Source organism: Cannabis sativa, chromosome 4, assembly GCF_029168945.1.
Source record: "Cannabis sativa cultivar Pink pepper isolate KNU-18-1 chromosome 4, ASM2916894v1, whole genome shotgun sequence".
NCBI lineage: Eukaryota > Viridiplantae > Streptophyta > Magnoliopsida > Rosales > Cannabaceae > Cannabis > Cannabis sativa.
This window is the reverse complement of record NC_083604.1, coordinates 2,678,228-2,700,320: the sequence shown is the minus strand read 5'-3', so window position 1 is coordinate 2,700,320 and position 22,093 is coordinate 2,678,228. Positions and strand designations below refer to the sequence as shown.

The following is a 22,093-nucleotide window of genomic DNA, read 5'->3' as shown; positions in this document are numbered from 1 at the left end:
CATTTTCAAAACGTGTTATAATAGCTACAAGGTAGAAAAGAAGTACAAGTGAGCTAAAAAAGAATTAATCAACTTTAAATATATAATATTAATTAAATGATTAAAAAAAAGTGAAAATATGATGTATAATATAATATAACATCAATGAAATAACATATCGCATATATGTTGTTAATTTTATTCTAATAGAACTGCATTTTTTTGTTAGTGCTACAATACATTGTATGCTAAATATGTGTTGTATTAGTTTGGCTCATATTTTTTAAGATTTTTAAATTACAAGCTGAGTCATAAAAAAGGGAAATTTAACAATTTAGGCTTAAAAATTGTCCATGGTCTTTTTTTTTTTTTTGTTTGAAAAATGTATATTCAATCGAAGAAATTACAAAGTTTTAGGCAAATCCGCCATTATATAGGTAGATGCACAATCGGGGTAACTCCCCAACCACAACTTATTACAATTAGAATTACAAGCCAACTTGGCCAAAGAGTGAGCCACCAAATTGTTCTGTCTGCTGGTGTGTGTTACTGCAGTGCAGTGATTGAATTCCATGGTCTTTTTAGTATGCCACATTAAAATGTATAAGAATTTAACTCTAAAATTAATTAAATCCCAAAATGCCCTCCTCATAAGTTATACCTTTCCTCTTTCTCTTGGCCTTCTCTCCCTCTCCCTCTAACTCTCACCAAACCCAACCAATATCCACGACCACAGAACCATATCGAACCAGACCCAGACCAAACTCACGACCACCACACCACCTCCGGCGAAACCCACTCCGAAAACAAAACGTAGGACAAAGCTGATGAGGATATCGCGAAATTACAAAGAGAAATCGTGAAACCCAAAGCTCCAAAATCTATGAGTTCTCAACTCGCTTGTTTTCCTGGTTTTTGACGATGTCGCGAAACATCGCGAAATCATAAAACATGCTAAATGTCTCCAATCCACAACATCGTGAAACACCGCTAAATATCGCAAATCATCGCTAAATATCGCAAATCATCGCTAAACTTCATCCATAACCTTAGATTTATTTTATCATTGCAAATATATTGCAAAATATTGCAAAAAAAACTTGTAAACCAGAAGAAAGAAATGCAAAAAACGAGAGAGGCCGCGGGAGAAGATGACGTCGAGGCCTTGCGACTGGGGTTCTGGGTCTGTGTGTTCAACGGTAGGGGCTCTGGGTCGGGGTTAACGCCAAAGAGTGAGAGAGAGAAGTTTTTTTTTTTCTGAAATGTAAGGGTATTTTTGGGAGGAAAAAAATATTAAAAGTATATATATACTATTTCTAATTTGGTGGTATATTAAAACAATATATTTTACGTTTAAGCATACTAAACAAAATTTCTCTAAAAAAATATAGGTCGTGTCCTATCGTACCATAGAAAAATATGGGTCTTATCGAGCTGTGCAATAATTTTGTAGGGTAGGCCCGACACGACCCGCAAGTCCACTAGTTTCGTGTTGTGCATGAATTTGTATTGTGTTTTATTCGAGTCGACCTGTTTATCTTAGATAGATCAGTCAGTTTTCTTATACAAGCTCAAATTAATGCTTCATATTTTTACATTTTTATTACAATTGATGAGCTTATTACTAAAATTTATGTGTATTTTATAATTTTAATTATTTTGATATCTTTTTTCAACAATAGTTACACACAATCATATAAGAGATAATTATAATTATTAGAATTTGAATATTACTATTATTTTAATTGATAAATAAACATTTATTATTGTTATTATTATTAAATTATTGAGCTTTTTAATGTGTCGTGTTCTTGAGCTAATATATCCATGCTTATGTGTTGTGTTTTCAGGCTTGTCGTGTCTAAGCTCATATTTTTCGTATCGTGTCGTATAGTGCCAATTTGTAATATCGTACAGTTTCGTGCCTAAGCCCATATTTTTTGTGCCATGTTTGTAACATGCTCGCTTCAAGCTTCCATTGGGCACTTATACCCACGGAATGATGGCTCTTATACACGAGTACAACACTCTGGCTGCTTCATGGAATGATGACTGACCCTACAGACCAACACGAGTGTTTCCAGCATGCTTTGTCCTCACTTGCACACTTCTTGGGACAGCTTCCCAGCAGGTCACGCATCCTTAAATTATCTCAGGTCAAGCACGCTTAACTGTGGAGTTCTTTCATGATGGGCTACCAGAAAATAAGATGCACCTTGTTGATATAGGTAATATCAGTCAATCCATTTAAGCTCTCTTCAACTGTGTAGTCCCATACCTACACAGTCTCAAAATCATCACACTTGACCTTCCTCAGGTGATGTGGGATTGTACAACTTACCCAATATTTCTCCTTACGGATCAAAAAAGTGATGTGGGATTGTACAGCTTAGCCATTAGATTTATTCAATCACCAATATTGAGGTTAAAAACGAGAAATTATATTTCAAAAAATAAAATTGAGAAAATATTCTGCGTGCTCATATAGCAATAAAGAAATGCTTAAAGGCATCAGTGATTCTTAACATTCTCTACTGTATCATATTATTATTAGTACAATTAAATATATCGAATGTCATATAATTTAATATAATGAATTTTATAAAAGATTGCTAATTAATCGCAAGGCACCACCTAAAAATGGTGTCGAGTATAATAATCAGCAATAATAGATAAATAATAAAAAGTATCAGTGGTACTTAGCACCTTCCTAAGTGTCATATTATTATTAGTGTAATTAAATATCGAGTCTCATATAATTTAATGTAGAGCATTTCTATTGGGCACTAGTGGTGTCTAACATCTTCTATAGGTGGCGTCCCACGATTAGTTAGTGATATTCTCTAAAAGTTATTTTCTTAAGTTATACAGGACCCGATACTTAATTACACCACTAGTAGTATGACACTGTGGAAGGTGCAGCGGTACCTTTTAGTCAAGGTTGGTCTTGAATAAATATGAGCCTAAGGTGAATTAAATTTTAAGACTCTTAGAAATATATATATATATATATATATATATATAAAATATTGAAAAAGAGTGTTATGAGATTCAAACTCATGATATTATATATTATATCATACACCTCAACCAACTAAGTTATGAATATTTGTTTACAATAAACTTAATTTTACTTAAATAAAAGCCTGATGAAATTTTTTATTTTTTATTTTAGGCCTTCAAAAAGTGTGAATCTAGACACAAACTTAACGCACTTATACTTAGAGCCGACCTTACTTTTAATAATTCTCAATTTAATGTAATAATTTTTTTAAAAAAATATCAATAATTCCGAAAGTATAACACAAAAATCACGTGGGCGCACAAGGACACTTATGTAGGGTTGGGTAATGAGAAGAACAAGTGGGTGGACTCTCTTGGTTTTTGTATGGATGAGAATGAAATGTTTTCTTTTTGAGAAATTATTATTTTTTGGGTAAATTTTAATAAATACATATAATGAGGTCATTGAGGCTTTGAGGTGTGACAATAGACAACTCACAAAGTTGAAAAAGGTTTTGCCGGTTGTAAGTTTTAAGGCATGTGTTTTTAATTTTGTTGAATAGAGAACTGAATACAAGAATTTAGAGACTCAGAGAGAGAGAGAGAGAGGGGTCCAACTGTCAAAAAATTATTGTATGTATTAATTTTCATTACGTACAGTTTACTTTTTGTCAAACTCTCCAACCAATAAATGGATTCTTATTATGTATATATTTTAGGGTGATTCTACAATGCACTCCCTTAAAAGAAATATATTGATGCACTTTTAACTTGTTTCGGTATTTAAAAGAATTTTTTAATTTAATTTTTTTTTCATATTCATGTACGTTATAGCTATTTAAGATATCTTACAAAATTTTGAAAAGATCGGAATAATTTACAATGTAGAAAACAATGTTCAAACAGTCTATTTTACACGCGTATAAAATAAAATAGTCACGCGTGTAACACACTGTTTGAACATAGTTTTCGGCGTGTTAAACTTTTCCAAATTTCTTAAAATTTTGCAGGATTTCTTAAATAACTATAACGTACATGACCATGAGAAAAAAATTGACTAAAAAATTATTTCGAATGCTAAAACAGATAGGGGTGCATCAATATATCCATTTTAAGGGAGTGTATTGTAAAATTTTTCTATATTTTATATATTTGATTCGAGTTTTGTTGGTTGGTTTGCTGTTTATGTCTTCCTCCACCACTCATTATTAACCTATCTAATATCTATCAACTCATTATCGAATATTAATTGTTTGTATTTTATCAAAAAAAAAATATTGATTATTTGTGTGCATCACATGTTATCCCAATAATTAATTAAATTAAATTAAAATATCTATTCATGAGTGATATTTGATGCTAATCATTTATCTGTTTTTATTTTTTAAAAAATACTCGAGCTTACCAAATCTATAAGAACAAAACTAATGAAGAAACTTTTAACAAAAAAAATAAACGAAGAAAAAAAGTGTCATAAACATTATTGAATAATGGCAATTGCCAACACAAGAATTTCAGCACAAAAAATTATACTTGATCCCTAGACAAGATTATCATCTTCCAATCCTAATAATATAAATAATGAATAACACCTCATTAGTTATTATAGGAGAATGATGCATGGTAATGTCAAAAAAATTATTAGATGATAATAATATTTCTCTAAGAAGTATTGTAGCGTTTTATTTTTAACAGCATGAATAATATTAAGACAATTGGATTCCACAATCAAGCTCTTATTCTCCTATTAAAAAAAACACATTAATATACATGTAAATGATTATTAGTTTTACAATAATAAATTATTAATAAACTCACAATTTCATAAAATTATAAAGTAGTAATTTCAATTAATTTTTAAAAATAATTTATAATTTTTCCAAAGTATTGGTTATAATTATTATTTCCAATTTTATAAAAAATAAATATAATTTTTTTTAAAAAAATAATTATTAGAAACTTTCCATAAAAGGTTAAAAGATTTTTACCTTATTAATTTTTTTTAGTGCCATCAATGGGTATTAATACCCATTTAGAAGTGTTCCATATATATATATATAAAGTATTTTAACTAAAACATTTCACATTATAATTTGTGAAAAAGAGATTTTTTATCTACAACTTTTATATAGATGTTATCTTTAATTATCAATAATTTAGAGATTGATTTTTAATTTTTTTTTTTTATTTCACACACATTTAAGTTGTGTTTTCTTTAATATTTGAACATGAATTTTTAGTTTATTTTTGGATTATCTTAAGAACATATTACACTTAAATTATCAAATTTTCTTAAACACTATAATATATTACATCCAGTATTTACTTTTAATTGTCAAAATTATAAATTACATTATTTAGATATACATAATAATAATAATAATCTCACCTAATAAGTAATAATATTTTTTTCTTTAATTGTTAATTATATCTTTTAAATAAAGTAAAAAATACCTAACATAAAATTAGTATACGTGCCTCGCACGTAATTTTTTACTAGTATATATATAAGTCAATTCAATTCCATTCTACAACATTCATATCCAAAAACTACTTTGTTACTAATTAGTAATTACCACAAATTTGGTGATTTTATTTTGAACATTGCGTTATTGGGTACGCATAAATAGTGCCTAGCATCTTTTAAATATATTATTTTACATTATTAGTTATACTCTTTAAACATTATTGCATTAAATAATATAAAATCTAATATTTAATTAAACAAATGCAACGATCGTGCAAACGGAGCTTCCGAAGTCCGAGTTTCAGCAATCACCATTATCTCATTTCCGCGGCCTGTAACACATGGTTATCAAGCTTCTTACTACCGCCCTATGGGGAAGTAAGCAATAGCGCGAAGAGAGGGAAATGCGCTAAAGCAGTGAGCTAGTAAGAGAGAGCGCACCTAAGAATCGGTTTTTTCGTAATAGTTGGAAGTTCCCGTGCAATTTTAAATCCAGAAAAGAGACGGGATTCTAGGATTGGGCGGTGTCCGTCCACTAATGTAAAGATTGGGCGTGGGAGAGGTGAATTTGACGAAAGAAACTTTCCGGGCTCTTCTGAGCTCTGATCTACGACCACCCTCACACTGCTATCGATCCGGCGGACAGATGCCGCCCGCCGATCCAAGCTTCTTCTTCCGGACCAGAACAAGACAGAATGAATCTTTATCTGGGAAGGCATGATTGGGAGCTAGCTCGAAATCCGATAAATCGAATACCTCCTGGCCTCAGTTAGAAGGTTATCCGCCCCGCCTTGAGTTTCGGTCTTGCGCATTCAAGCGTTGAATAAGGCCTAAGAAGGGCTTTCCCGAGGCTGGGCGTAGATGTATCTATTCGGGGTCGAATCAATAAAAATATTTAACACGTAAAACATTACTAGACATCAATACTATCTTTTTAACACTTTTTTTTATTTTTGGTAGATGGAGAAATTCATCCCTTTCTTTTTCTCTCACTCAAGTAATTGAGTGGACCCAAAATAGCTAATTATTAGTATTGATGTGTCTTGATTGGGTAAATAGATCTTTTTTTTTCTTCTAGAATTATAGATCTTGTAAGTATTTTTCTGATTTTTTTTTTGTAGCCAAAATTCCTCATATTTTTTTTTTCAAAATCTCCCTCAACTATTTAAGTCATTGCAAAAATGTCCTATCAAACATTTGGTTTATATTTTTAAATAGTTTGTTAATATAAAAATAATATGATGCTAATATAGTATATATGATTTGTGAGTTTAGAAAAGAGAATACATGGATAAATTATGGTCTAATGATAAATTCTTCAAATATTTATATACATTCTTTGAATTAATGTTTGTACTTAAAGTGTCAATAAACTAAATTTCAACTAATTTTATTTAAATAATTTCAATTAATAACTACATCATAAGTGAATGAAATGTAACAAAATAAGCATGTTCACAATAATTGTTATAGTTCAAGATGAATCCTATGCCAAATAAATTAAAGAGAATTTTCGTCACGCTAAAACCGAAAAATTATATAAGGCTAAGAATTTTTGCCTCAAATTTAGACCAAGTTTTACTAGTAGAACAAGATTTGTGTATTTTAGATAATCCTAACTATATCCTCGTCCAATTCCAAATTACCCAATAATATATACATAAAAACAAGGTATCTTTCAAATACCACTTTTCTCCAAGAAAATTGACTAGCCTCTAAAAGTGTTTGCTGAAAATAAATTCAAGAGAGCTCATTCAACTTTTAAACAGGGGTTTTTATCTAATTCAATCCGCACTATTTTATCTATAGTGCATCCGATCCGCACTAAGTGCGAATTTTATATTCTGAATCCAATACAGCTCAAATCCAATCTAATCTAAGGATCTCACGAGTGTAAACAGTAAACTAGTGCAGCAAATACTTTTGCGGTAAATTTAAGGATCCAAATGGTATTTACGAAAGAGAAAAGTGTAATGTCATTGTTGTTTCTGGGAGTGAATTTGATTGCAGATTGTTCTAATAGGCATAATCACTTGAATGGATTCATTTGATCATCTAACTCAAATCAACTTCACAAATCAATCTTGGTCACTTTTTTTTCTTTTTATAAATAAAAGAAAAATAAAAATTATGCAAGGATGAGTTCTTCTATTCATGTTTCCAAAGCAGAAGCTTACCGATATAATGAAAATTAATCTTGGGCAAGGAGAGTGATATGAAGTGAAGAACTCTGGTGAGACAAACTAACCTGATATTTGACATTGCTACCGGTTCTAAGTAAACTACAACGTCGTCTATATTAGGTAAGAGAGTTTTGTGATGGATTCTGGGCCAGCTTAGGATGAGTAGCAGCATAAATCGAACAGTTTATATCCGGTCTCAAGTGGGAAAGAAGATGTTGTACATCGGGATGTAGAGTTTCCAATACTCTTCCAAAAATGGCCAAAACTTCGGGTCGAGGCTTGCTACTAGATTGCACAGGCCCTCCCTGCCCTTCATAATGAACAACATGATGACTGCGAAAAATACACGAGTAAAGCATATGTAAGTATCTTAAGGCAGAGATATGACAAGCTTAGTAGATAAAAATATAAAGGACAGAGAACTGACAGAAAGTCAATTAGATCTATTATTTCTGATGCTTCAGCCGGGTTTGATGGTTGTGCATTGTTTCCGAAGACATCCACCATTGTACTCAGCAGCAATGAAAGGGTCTGAAAGAATTTACCAAAACATTTTAGTAAAGAAGTAAATTAAGAAGGTGAAACATTTGGTTGTGGTGTTGGGTTTGACTGGAAATGTATAATGTTCTAGAGACGATCACATTACAGATAAGTTAATCAGGAAAAAGAAAGGCATGATCTGTTATCCATGAAATCTGCGCACCAACCGAGTGATTTAAATGTCACAAAAACAATTTCAAAAGCCATATATTGAAATAGAAAAACATAGTCTGCTTTTTCTATACTAAAAGGTATATCTCAAATACATTTAAATAGTCTAGCCGCTCAAAAATATCAATAAAGAAATTTTTAAGTTGAAATCGAAGAAATTGCATAGATACAAGAATCAGTTAAGAATACCATGTATGTCAGAGATGGCATTTAAAGCCATAGCCTTTGACAATGAAGACTTTGGTTGTTATAACCCAAAACAGTGTCAGGTCCAAGAAAAAGGGAAATGAGGTTGAGAACATTATAGAAACAACATTAACTCTGATGATTAAGAAAATCATGTAATACAAAGGCAGTTTTCAGTATTTAGTTGAATATATTCTACTCAGAACATGTGTTTAATGAAGACCAATTCATTTAATAAATTAATATTGCACCTTACTGTGTTAAAAATATACACAATATTGTACCTTACTAAAAAGCGAGTGAGCATTGGCAAGTCTCGGGAGCAATGGACCCATTATGCGGAACACTATTCTCAGCATTGCAACAGATGTCACTGGCCTGAGATGTTTGATGATGATGTGGGTCCCTTCCAGCCATTCCTGTGGAAGGTTACTGAAAACCGAATGAAGCAAAGCAACTATGTTACCTGAAACAAAAACAATAGAGTTACAGTCACTATTCAGAAATACATATACACAATGCCAAAGATTGAGTTGAATACTTGCTGAGAAAGAACAAAGTAGGTACTCATAAATAACCCAAATACAGTTACAGATTTTCTCAAACTTCTTTTTTTTTTTTGGCAAAAATGATTTCATTAATCCTATAAACCAAATGAAAGAGCAGATACAGAAAGGTGAAAACAAACAAGAAGGCTTTCAAGTAGATCTTCCGTCCATCCTAAAAATGGAAAATCTACCAGGATAAGAACATTCTGAGGCATAGCCAGGCGCTTTCAAGAAAAGAAATAACCCAGCTAACTTTAGCACTATTTCTGTGAGCTCAAAATGCACTTATATACCCGTCACAGGGATAAATGTTAGTTGTGGATCGTAGGAGGCTCAGCTTGCTTTGGAAAATTACAATTTTAGACATCATCAGACAAAAAGTAATTTCATGATTATTTAAACATCATACCTATTGCTGTTGAGGTATTATCTTGAGCAGCCCATGTTGGATCTAATAAGGCGTAGCCAACAGCGGAGTCTAGTTCTCCAAGTGATCTCTTCCCATCAGTAAGCCACCAAGTTTCTTTTATAATTCTTGATGTCTCTATATAAAGTTGTATGTGAAAATCAGGAGGAAGTTGGGCCAACAACAGACCACAAGCTTGAATCATTAAGCAAGACAGTTGTTGACTGCTATAACCACTTCTGGAGACCATGTTTGAGGTATTTATTCCTGAAACTGAAGGAGTAGATCTGCTTGCTCCCAATGAATCTGTGCTTCCCCCGGAAGGTGAGGTTGGTAAGACTGAGCCTTGTCCAACACTATTTGGTGTTCCATGCAGTCCGTTGGATTGAACAAGTGTTGCTTGAATATTAACAATAACTTGTACAAGTGACGATACAATTTGGGATGCAGATACTGGGAGAGAGAGAATCTCAATCACTGCTGTTTCAAGGACCAATTGAGTATATGTGCCAGGATCTTGGATTTGATAAAAAGCTCTTTGGCTATCAGAAGCATTTGATTGCCCAGACTGAGATGTTGCCTGGTTCTTGCGCAACAAAGTACTAGAATTCTCACCCAGTGATCCTGATTTTGAGCTGCTATGTAATGGGGGTATAACATTATTTACTAGTCCCAGCAAAAGAGTTGCAAAATAATCAAGAGGTGGGCACATAACAGGATTTGCTGAGCTGATATGTTGTGGAAATGATTCCGTAAATGGGATCTGAAACAAATTTAAGTCAATAGAGAAATTGAAAGAAGAAAAAGTAATTTCCGTATTTATGAAAAGGATGAACAGAAACAGTGGTCTTCACCTTGTTTAGATCAAGTACATTCAGGATTCGAACTATGAGCTTTCCAGGAAGATGGCCATAGAAATATGCAAGAATGTCACGAACAAATGAAAATCTTAGGGGGTGATAAGCAAGAAATGGTGAATACATGGCCAGAATTCGATCCGCTGAGTCAATGGCATCATTTTCAATAAGTCTATAAACTATTAACGGAATGACTGGAAGTAAACGTGCGGCAATATCATCGAAGAATGTGGGATACCTGTGGGTGTTAGCAACTGATTAGATGCAGCGGACATAACAAGAATTTTATATGATATGACATGAAATGGAATCTAATAGGGTTTATCACTATATATTATTTTATATTAAAGACAAGCTAAAATGAAGAAACATATTATATGAACTGCAAAGCTTAATAACAGTGCACAAGACACAAGGGTCACACATATCACTTTGAAATTATCGATTTGATGGAAGCATAAAGCAGGTAGTATGGTCATACGATGTCCTCCCTTAAGGATCAAGTTCATAGTTATTTTATGGTATCAAACTTTCTAAAGAGTTTGGAAGGTATATGAGGTTGAACTTAATCATGTATCTAAATAATTATAATTCTACCTTGAGGACTGGATGCTCATGACTTAAGACTTCATCTCACCGTACATAGTACATACAATGTTCTACATTTTCAACAAGCAGGCAGGGGATGATTAATTAATTTGTGTAATGGTTATGCATGCTTTTTACATCAACATAAAACCCTTTGATTGTCTGTGACTAAAAGTTTCTACCTTTTAGTTCCTGTATCATTATATATTTTCTTTGATGAATTTATTCATTACTTCAAACAAAAGCAAAAAAGAATGATTTATCTCCATTTTTGAAATATAATTTAAAATTTTATGATTTGAAAAAGTTGCTTGAAAACTAAAAATAATTGATTTTAAACGTTAAATGATTGGTTTCAATTGTCTGTTTTGATTTTCTTTTGAGCACCCATTGTATTTTTTATTAAAAAAAATTTAGGATCCCCACCTAACCCTACAATATTCGGAGACCACGAATTTATAGCAATTCCCATGTAGGCACCCAAGCTAGACTCAAACCTCAAACCTTTTGGGAACAAACCACATACCTGACCTGAGCTACCCCTCCTGATATTTATAGCAATTGCTATGTATTTCACGTACTAATTTTATATTATTTTCAGTTTGCTGGTTTCATTCTATACATTTTCTAATAGACTAGGTTTGTCTACATATACTCCTGGTTTTCAATGATTAATGAAGGTTTTGTGACCTTCTCCACATATTTTATTCATAATTTTTGAGATGCATCACCTGTCCTTCCAAGAAAGATGAGTCCCCAAGGCCTTTTGCAAATCATTTCTCTTGTAAATTCCCGAATAAAGCCAATGCTCAGAAGGTCCGCGATTCATACAGTATAATTTCACTCTTTGTTGAAGTTCTTGCCTATCAAGCAGAGCAATCTGTAAAACAAATTAATTTCACCATAAATGCCTCATCAGACACACATATGCCACCTTAGTCGTGATTTAATTATTAAACCAAAAAGTTCTTCTATTAAAAAATAAATACATTAAGATTGTTTCAAGACTGATTTTCAAGAAATGAGCCATCTGAAACAAAACAGACCTTAAGAAAAACACACAACCATAAACCAAAAGTAACAATTAATAACTTCCAACATAGTATTGAAAGTATCAAATACACATTTAACTGGGTTGCTCTCCTGAACATTGTACTGCTGTTCAAAGGCCCTAACTGAATATAATTCGCCTAAAATAGTATTTAATATCAATAATAATAAGAAGTTTAAATGCTTCTATTCCTCCAACCGATTTTGAATTCCTTTAACACATCGAAGAAGAGGAAAAATAAAGATACATACAACATTGTACAGTTCTGGACAACATGACAAATTTTATATATCATAAAATTAAAATCATCAGATCATACAGAATGCTACAAAAGCATTAAAGTGATATGAAGGTCACATTAATTGATAATTCTTACAAACATAACTAAAGATGCAAACTTACCACGATACGCAAAGCGTGAGGATCATCATCACGGTCAATAAGTGCCAAAAGCAAAATATCCAAAGGAAGTAATTCGTGGATCCAAACAAAAAATGCCAGGTTTGAACAAGCTTTCAGTAAAAGATCCTACAAAAGAAAAAACTTCATGAAAAGTCTGATATTATTTCGCACTAATTACAAATGTTAATGAAATTTATAAAGAGGCAGCTTTTTAACCTGTAAGGAGTGTCCATGCTGAAGTTCCAACTGAATGTGGTGAAGTAGCACATCTATCATTGTGTAGATGTTTGCTGTCACCTCTTCAGGGGAAAACTCTCTCAAGACGCGTGCCTGACATCCACATTATGAAAAGTTAAAACAGTCTTTTTCAGAACTAATACTACAAACATACATCCCTTAAGATAGAGAAGAAGAAAAATCTCCTTGAAACAATAAGATCTAATATCAATACAAAATGTGGCCAAGCAATGTGTCAAAGTGCCAACTAACATTCATACATTATATTCAGTTTAAGCAACATACCAAGTTACCACTGTTAATATTTTCAGGATGCCCTTGCATCAGTATCCACGCACCAGCACATAGGTAGTGTCGATGTTGAGGAAAACTATGATTGATATAGGTCATTACATATGTAGGATCAGCTGATGGAGAAAGAAGTTGAGTGCATTGATTAAGCACAGTGGTTTCTTCCTGCAAAAGAAAATGACATAACTGTTGTTATGACATGCCCAAGGTAGCCCAATTTAAATATGCAGAAAAGGAATGGATCAACTTAATTGGGAAAAATTTCAAGTGCCTATAATTTAATAATAACAATCACAGGGGAGCACAAAACAAAACTAAAATAGACATCATTGCACTAGCTTGAAAGGAGAGTGGAAACAAAATTTGGCTATTTTTAAATTAAATAAAGATTAGATAATGTGAGGAGTTAATCCTAGCAAAAAGCCCGATATGAATTGATTGGATTAGGTAGGTTCCTTAGGTGAGAACCTTTGTTGCACTCTTTTGAATTTACTAAAAGTCTTCGACCATTTTTTTTTACCAAATTACAGCAATCTTTTGGCTTCAAATAGACTTGGAAACAAAACACAACATTTTTGAGCAACAAGGGATAAATAGAAACTAGTTGTAGCCAGAGGAAAAGGAAATTACAGCTTCAAATAAACTTGGAAACAAAACACAATATTTTTCAAGCATCAAAGGATAATTTTTACAGGTGGGTAAAGGTTTTAGGAAAGGAAAAAACCTGTTGCCATGCTTGAATTGCAAGGCTCCTCTTATCCAATCGGCCAATCACAGCATCACGAAGGACAGATGGGAAATGGCGCAGTGTTTTTTCAGACCATGTATGCTGACTAGCTCCCATTATTTGTTCAACCATGGTTTGAAGATAAAGCAGGTGATCAGCATCAGCAATTCCACGCGTTTTAATCATAATAGCATAAGTAATGACAGTTATTCGGTTCAATGTTTCTGTAAATTCAGTTGGACCCTGCCAAAAAGTAATGAAACGCTACTGTCAGTGTATCTAATTGGACAAAAATAAAAAAGAGTTCCAGTTCAAAGAGAGCACCTTCCCTTCTCTTTTCACCAAGAAAAAGTCCCTCAAGGACAAAATAAGGTTCATGCACAAGTTTTCAGCCAACCTAAATGTACGATGTTCTCCACGTTTCCCTTTGAGTGCAGAAATTATTTTCGTAATATCGTACATTAAGGCTTTGCATTTGGTTTGGTACCTACACGGAAGACCATTTTGCAACTTAATTTACCATATCAACATACCAAATAAAAGAGAAAATTAAAATTAAAGTACAAACATAGTATATAAAGAAAGTAATAGGTCATGTAGTCAGAAGACAACTCAGGAATCCAGATCATGTAGTCCATGTACACATAACTGCAGTTTAAGTGTTATTTCTCTATCTGGATCAATTAAATAATTACCTGTAAAGTGGAAGCAAACGGTAGTTCATCAATTCAAGCAACAAAAGAGTAACCCCAGGCTTGCTCAATACTGATGGGTTCCTTTGCGCTAAATTCTGAAGTAGGTATTTTTCATGAGTTTAATAATTAACAATATTAAGAAATGAAAAATGAAATACTTAAACGGATAAGCCAAGAAATTTGCTTGGAAAGAAAGTACATAAGGGAAAAGAAGAAAGCTAATGATTGATGCAAATTGCTAAGCATGCTACAATACCAAAAAATGAAGAAGGAAAAAGAAAAGTTATAAGAAGTTTTAGTAGAAACTACAAACAATTAGGAAAATTAGATTTGAGTAGATGTAAGGATTAGGAGATAATATAACAAAACAGATAAACCATGTACGAATAATGCTATCGTCACTGGAACAAAATTAATTAAAAAACAAAAACAGGTGTAGGCAAGAAAATGAGAAGTTCAGAAAAATACTAAAGAGCAGTAGTAGTCTTAAAGCAATAAAATTACACTGAAATGAGAGCGAAATAAGGAATGTGGTGCAAGAAGCAGTAGTCGTGTATAAGTTTCAGCCAGTGCAATGCTTGGTACAACCTGTGACATTTATCAAAGGAAAAACGTAGTCAAATAATAGTAAGTAAAATCTAACAAAAATTGGAAATAATTCAGTCTCAAGATCATGCAAGCCTTGGAGAGTACAGAGACTGAAGTATATTCCATTATCGTACAAGTTAATTAATTTATCTGCACTAATTTGTATATTCTCTATTCGTTTAATGTAAAAGTTTTAGGCATATACTTCATATTAAAGCTAAAACGCCACATTTATGCAATTAGATATCATATCAAGCAAAGTTTTAAAAAGCTTAATTGGGAACTGAAGCGTTTGGCTTTAGTTTAGCGTCAACATTAAGAACAAAAACTTCATAAAACATCATAAAATGCATATAATTGATAGAAATACACATGCCATTTTTCCTCGTAAAACATGAGGAAGTAAAGCATTTATCCTTTAATGGTCCTGCACTTAATTAAAAATTAAACCATAGACTTTGGTAAGACATATAGCAAAGAATAAAGAAATAAAGTGCCCCAAGTCTCACATAAATCTAGATAATTTAACCCCAAGACAGGATAGAAAGCAAAAAGGACGAATACCTGTCCAGAAAACAATGATTCTTCCATTTGATATGCCAGCTTCAAACACATGTTCATGGAGAAGCCCGATAACAGTGACATTGGCAGTGGACTTACTTCCCGCATAACCATTAACCTGTCATTTGCCTGTAGGCTTGATCCTGGTAATAGTTCTGTAACTCCAGCCGAAGACAGCCAATTCATTACTGTTTCACAAGCTGGTTGCGCCATGGTGTAAGTCACAACCCAGAACATTCCAATAGACCTATCATCCATATTCATATAATCCATCATACGGTCTCCTGAATTGAAAAAGAAACATAAAAGAGGAGAAGAGGCCATGAATAAATATTCTAACGCAAAATTCCTTTAAGACAAACACTGCAGTTCAAAATGAATGTTACAATTGATCTCATTCATAACAACAAGGTTAAAAAATTAAATCAAGTGATAACAAAGGGTCAGCCTCCAAATAAATAGCCTCGAAAATTAATAAATACATATATACAAGGCATTGATTCTGTGCGGGCATTGCTTTGTCCCCATAGGTATGGGTAATTTTGTGACCATTGATAATAAATCAAATGGTTAAGAAATGTGCTGTACATGGTATATTAGGTGTAGTTGCCCGTATTATTTGTTTGTATAATATTGCATTGAAAAGAGAAGAACCAAATTCAGTCAACAAATGACATCAAACTCTCAAGAAATTTGTCAGCTTCAACATCAAAACCTTGTCTTTCTCACATCCATAATCCGTTTTCATAAACCACCGATTTACCAATCTTTCGAATTCCAAGCCAATGAATTCAAGACTATTTATGGGATTCATTTTCGCCTCCGCACCCCCTTTTGGGAATCCATGGTTGGGAATGATCTTTCAAGATCCTCCCTTAGATTTGATTGCAGTGGCACTCTGTTAAGATTGTAGGAACTGGCTTTTTTTATTAATTGTGAGCTCTAGTCTAGTTTTGTGATACACCTCAGTAAAGTAAACACAGAAAATAGATGAAAAAAAGAGTGAATATTATTGATAATTTAGGAAATTCTGACAGTCCAAGTTTCTCTCCTAGGTCCAAGCTCAATACAAATCAGAATAAGCCTGTCCCAACCCTCCACTCTCATGCAATTTATTTCCTAAATATACCAAATAAAGCAGATAACAAAAGATAATTCAAACAATCACATTAACTCCCCACCAAATAATACTGCCATACATATCCCCTCCTAGTTCTTGCGCCTACCATATGTATACCGGATTGGGGGTCTATCATTTTGCTGGCTGGTTGTTTCAAACAAAATTATTATTTTCTACTTTATTCTTATAATAACTGTTGTGTTTACAAGTACATGTACATTTTGTTTTTCAAAAACAATTCTGCCTTATTTAAGTCTCATTTTTTTATGGTTTACCAGATTTTTTAAAAAAAAAATAATTGTAATTACCATGTTAAAAATATTTAAATAGAATTATTTGATGCTTCTGGGTTTTCTAATTAAATGAGCAGATTACCTATTCTTTTATTCTTTAAGCTTACACTTTTCTAGTTTGGATGCTCTTCAATTGCATCAGACACAAGCAATTTTATTTTCAACTGGTACGACCTGCATAATTAACCATGGACTTGCTTTAAACATGCTCCTACTGGTGGGGGCAAAATCCATGCTCCTATCAAAAAAAAATTCTACATATATATTCTTAGAATCTCATGCTCCTATCAAAGAATTTTATTATCAACTGGTACGACCTACATAATTAACCATGGACTTGCTTTAAACGTGCTCCTACCGGTGGGGGTGAAACCCATGCTCCTATCAAAGAATTCTTCCACATATATATTCTTAGAATCTCTTCTCTGCTCAACAAAGGAAACTAGCTAAAACTGATGCCAAAATCTAACTATTGACCAACTCTTTCCATTATCCAATTCTTTTATTAAGAAAAAGTTCCCGTGTTTGAGAAGAAACTTTGTATCAACCATAACTTATAACCTTTACACCTTATTACACAGACGAAGTTTGATTTCTCCACAAAAATAAACAATTTTATTGAGGAAATAGAAATTATTCAACTTAACATTCTTGAAATCTTTATCAAGCACATCACTGTGCACGGAAGTAAAACTGCCAGAGCTACTAAGGGTAGAAATATCCTACTTTGAAATCACAAAAGCCACATTAAATATAAAAAGACATATAAACCATAAGCGGATCACGGATGTGCAATGTAAATGTTACATTCAAGTATTCAGCAGCAATGTTGCCTTCATGGCAAAAAGATATAGAAATAGAAGTACCTTTGCTTGACTGCCTCCACCATTCATCTATTTGTTTTCCTTTCTGAAGCTGCTCGCTGTTTAAATATTCTCTGGTAGATGTGTTTAATGACCAAATGCGCAAATTCTGGCAACTGCTTATAAAGTCAAGCAAGATCCCATGAGGAGTATTAGGGTCAGAACTCCTATCTTCTCTATGAAAAGACATAATCTTTCTTGTCGTCTCCACCTACCAGATATGTGATGCAATGTTAAGTTTATCTATCTGAACAATGCACCCAACAATAAAATATTCGCTGGTCACTGCTGAGAAATCATAATGCATAACGTCATAGGAACATTCTCTATGAACATATGAGCTATATGCCCTATCCACTAGTGTAGTACATATGATTCACAATATCCTACAACTAGGGAAAATATTGTCAATAATATAGTAACAGAGAAGAAGGCATGATGACAATGTTTATTTTCACATTTCAAAGACAACCTTTCTAGCATCATTATTCAAAGCATTGATCACAAGCTCAACTCGGATAATTTCTGCTATTAGCAACGTCACGTGATTTGTTCTAAGAATATGGTGGTCACCTCCCTCTGTGAGACGTAAAACTAATTTGTCCACAAAATCAACAAAGTCAATGCACCCACTTTTAATAAGAAAGTAGAATATATCCGAAAAAACACGCCACTCTTGCCAGCAATTGATATCTGCAAGAATCAAGGTATGAGATATCAGCATAGTCAAACACTACGATAAATATTTCTTATATTCCTAAGCATTGACCACAAGCAACCACTATGATAAAAAATTAGGACTAAAGTGACAAGTAAACTGTTCTGCGGAGTATCTGCTCCTGTCAATGTAACTAGACCAAAGGAAGTGGCATTTTCAAGCAGCCTAGGTATGAATTTCAGATTGATTTTTTTTCCTCCTCTCTTTTACACATTTATAACATTTTAAATTGAAAAATAAACAACCATAGATATTGTAGAGGAGAAATCTCCAAAAAAAAAAAATAATAACAGAAGTAGCACAATCCTTTAGTAGTAAGCATCATAAAAATATTCAATTAGTGAAAGTCTTGCCTGAATTAGTAAGCTTCAAGAGCTCAACAAATCTTTCAACTGTTCCCTCACAAATCATTTCAGAACTGAAAACAGCACCCGGAGTAGGTGCTTGAGCTTGAGGCTTATGGCAAGGAGCGACAACCAACACACGCTTCCACCAATCGGGAGATGGAGTGGTGCGAAATGCATGTCTTATACAACGCAAAGCTCTCTCCCAGTCCAAACTTCCTTTCTGAATGGAAGTTGCAATATCCTAAACCAACAAAAACAAATTCAACAAACCTTCTAATTTCCACAAATACTAACTAAATACAAATACTTAAAAGATAAAGTTACTGCTTAGTCTTGTAAAGCAAATATGTGAACCTAATAAAAAGACAAATGTTGTACCCCCACAAAAAAAAAAAAGACCTTCATTTCTAAACAGTTACATCTGCAAATACATAAATTAATTATATGTGATTAGTTTGTAATAGTTTCTATTAACATATAAAGCAAGCTTTCAGATTTTCAGATTTACGGAGTTATGGTACTTGGATTCAAACTATCAAGAAACGAGAATATCTATGCTACTAGGTTATGCTAAACTGATTCATGAGAGTTGAAACTTTAACCATATTAAGCATATCCCATGTTCAGATAATGATTTTTAGTAACTTCCTTACCTCTCCATGCAATGGTTCTCCAAGTACACTTGGATATGTAATTGGTGAATATCTCAAGCCTGCTACTGGTTCACCTGGACTATTGGGAATAATCTGTGAAAAAATCCGTTGAGTTCCAAATGTAGGGCAATGAAGGTGTTGATCTAACATTTGCATGTGCATAGCCATCATATCTCGCCTCCTATGGATCTCCAAAATAAGCGTAAACAAGGCTTCATCGTCAGGTATATTTTCTATAAACTGCAAGCCACTGCGCAGTAACTCGTAAAAGGGAACTCGACATTTATCCTCCTCAACCAAAAGCCAAATTACATCCAAGCAGCTATGCAGCCACTCTATTAAAGCCTTGTCAAGTTTCCACGATTTGAAACCATCAGATCCATTAATCCCCTGTTGTCTCTGATCCCAATTCACCAGCCAATTCAGCATATGAGTAAAAATGTCAGCAAGAGTCACTGGTTTAAGGTTAAATTCAAGACCAGCTAAGATAATCTTGCAACAGAGTTGCCGTAGACTGCTAATAGCATTATCCCTTATAGATGAATTCACCCTTGATGAAGACTGTTGTATCACACAGGAAATATCAGATGATTTGATTGGTGATAAATTTGCACCAGGAGCTGGTTCTAAAGATGATTGAACAGGAGACCCGATACCATGCACAGAAGGTAATGGAGAGGCAGGATTTGAAGACTGAAAATTAGATGAATTGGAGATTGCATTCGACGATGGAAGCACCGCAGGCTGTGATGAAACTGAAGCAACTGTTTGACTCCCCTGACCCAAAGTCGTTTCTGCAGTAGAAACTGAAGAAAGAAGTGATGGCAAAAAAGTGTCCCAGTTAATATAACCAATACTGCACAAGCTACGTAAAGCAAAGAGAAGAAATTCTGCTCGCGGTACATGTCCACTACAATGCACAACCAAAGATATAAGAACAGATTCTGTCACAGCTCGCAGCTGTTCTTGATCCTGAAAATTAAGGGGCAGCATAGACATACAATACAAAGATTACTAGGAATTCAAATCAATGTAGAAGATGACATCGATCAAAAAAATAAGCAGCTATTAATTAGACTACGGAAAGTAAATAAATAAACTGGAAAAGGCTAAATTGATAATCAAAGTATGTAGCTTACAGAAAACTGGCTCTGAATTTGTTCAAAATCCGAAAGGAACTGCTCATTTCTAGGAGCTAGCTCTCGATTAAGCGCGACTACACGCTTTTGTGTCTTGTTACTGTACAAGATCATAGATTCATTCAAATGCCACTAAACAAAGACTTGATAAAGCAAAGTAAAAACAAAACATGAAAGCAAAAATAAACCCCAAATTCAAAGTAAGCAAAATAAACCCCAAAATTCAGAGTAAGAATTTCGTATCCAACTCAAAATCACAACTTATATCATTCTAGCAGTAAGGTTCAAACTTCAAACACTTCTTTTTTATCACTGAGTAAAGTTTATAACTTTTCTTATATAAGCTAAACTAAAGCTAACAAAGGAACACTGATCATACAATATGATTTGGACCAAAAATCAAAACTAAAAAGAAAGAAATTAACAGCATGAATGAACTTACGGAGGTTCTCGAAATTGATCATCAGGTTTTTGGCGACTACTTTTCTGCAACAAATACATTAAACAAAGCATAATTACACCAAATTCTGAGAGAAAAAAGGACAAAGCAATAGAAAGGGAAATTACTCCTAAATATAGGTCAAAGAGAGTGATAATGGTGGCTCGGCCTGGGTGGAACTGGTAAGCCCTTGAAGCTGAGGAAGGTCTCTGATTTTGATCCATTTTTTTGTTCGGAGCATAACTATGGTGTTACACTGCCCTGGGTTTAGGCGAATTTCGCCGACCGAGTCGAGCCACAATATATTTGATTTATTAGTTTTTTCTTAGTTGAAATTAGTTATTATTATTTATTTACATCACTAATAATTTTTTTTTATTGCTAATTAAGATTTTTGTCCAATCAATTTTAATATATATTCAATTATACCTCGTAAATTTTTAAGGTCGTTAAAAATATCCCTGAACGATTGAAATTGTTAGATTTAAGGACTTTTGTCTAATTTCATTCAATTTTATTATTTCAGTGATTATTTATCTACTAAACCATGTTCCCCAAACTTTAATATCTACCAAATTATATCCTTTGAATTTTGACATGTACTAGATCATGGCTCCTGAACTTTCATCCATATTAGACTTTTTTAATAAAATTAGAAAAAAAATCCTTGAATCCAACAATCTCAATAGTTCATGGGGCATTTTTAACGACTGAGTTCAGGGGGCATGATTTGGTATATGTCAAAGTTCAAGGGACAAAAACCATAATTAGCCTTTTTTTTAAATAATGAAATTTTATTGAATGTAAATTTCATTCAACTAGATCAACTCGGCTTCAACAATATTATCAACATCAAAAGGGAGATTAAACGCTGAAAAAATACGATTAGCGTATAAACAAGCTGCTCTAGTCGTAAGATGAGCAGCCCGATTAGCAGATTGTTTGACAAAGCGTAAAGAAACATATTTAAAAGAAGATAAAAGTTGTTTACAATCCTCAATGACACCACTAAAAATGAATGACAAAATATTCAAATTTCTA

At 33.1% G+C, this 22,093-nt stretch overlaps 1 protein-coding gene across 1 annotated transcript; it reads right to left on the bottom strand.

The window, feature by feature from the left end:
• Nucleotides 1-7,519: 7,519 nt before the first annotated feature.
• On the bottom strand, nt 7,520-21,368 carry LOC115714188 (mediator of RNA polymerase II transcription subunit 23). Its single transcript, XM_030642764.2, has 21 exons — nt 21,181-21,368; nt 21,056-21,099; nt 20,614-20,713; nt 19,475-20,446; nt 18,828-19,062; nt 18,229-18,449; nt 17,760-17,967; nt 15,484-15,764; nt 14,836-14,919; nt 14,332-14,426; nt 13,961-14,123; nt 13,634-13,879; nt 12,904-13,074; nt 12,598-12,711; nt 12,382-12,507; nt 11,660-11,808; nt 10,338-10,578; nt 9,487-10,246; nt 8,814-8,995; nt 8,060-8,163; nt 7,520-7,965 (listed from the first exon to the last, which is right to left on the bottom strand). The coding sequence occupies exons 1-21, from the start codon at nt 21,274-21,276 to the stop codon at nt 7,749-7,751; spliced, it is 4,809 nt and encodes a 1,602-aa protein (XP_030498624.2). The 5' UTR covers nt 21,277-21,368; the 3' UTR covers nt 7,520-7,748.
• Between the last annotated feature and the right edge of the window lie 725 nt (nt 21,369-22,093).

Coding starts and splice junctions, on each gene's coding strand:
- LOC115714188 (XM_030642764.2), bottom strand. CDS start 21,276: ATGGATCAAAATCAGAGACCTTCCTCAGCTTCAAGGGCTTACCAGTTC. Junction 19,063..19,474: donor GAGAACCATTGCATGGAGAG/GTAAGGAAGTTA, acceptor TTGTTGGTTTAG/GATATTGCAACTTCCATTCA. Junction 8,996..9,486: donor TAATACCTCAACAGCAATAG/GTATGATGTTTA, acceptor TTTTTGTTTCAG/GTAACATAGTTGCTTTGCTT.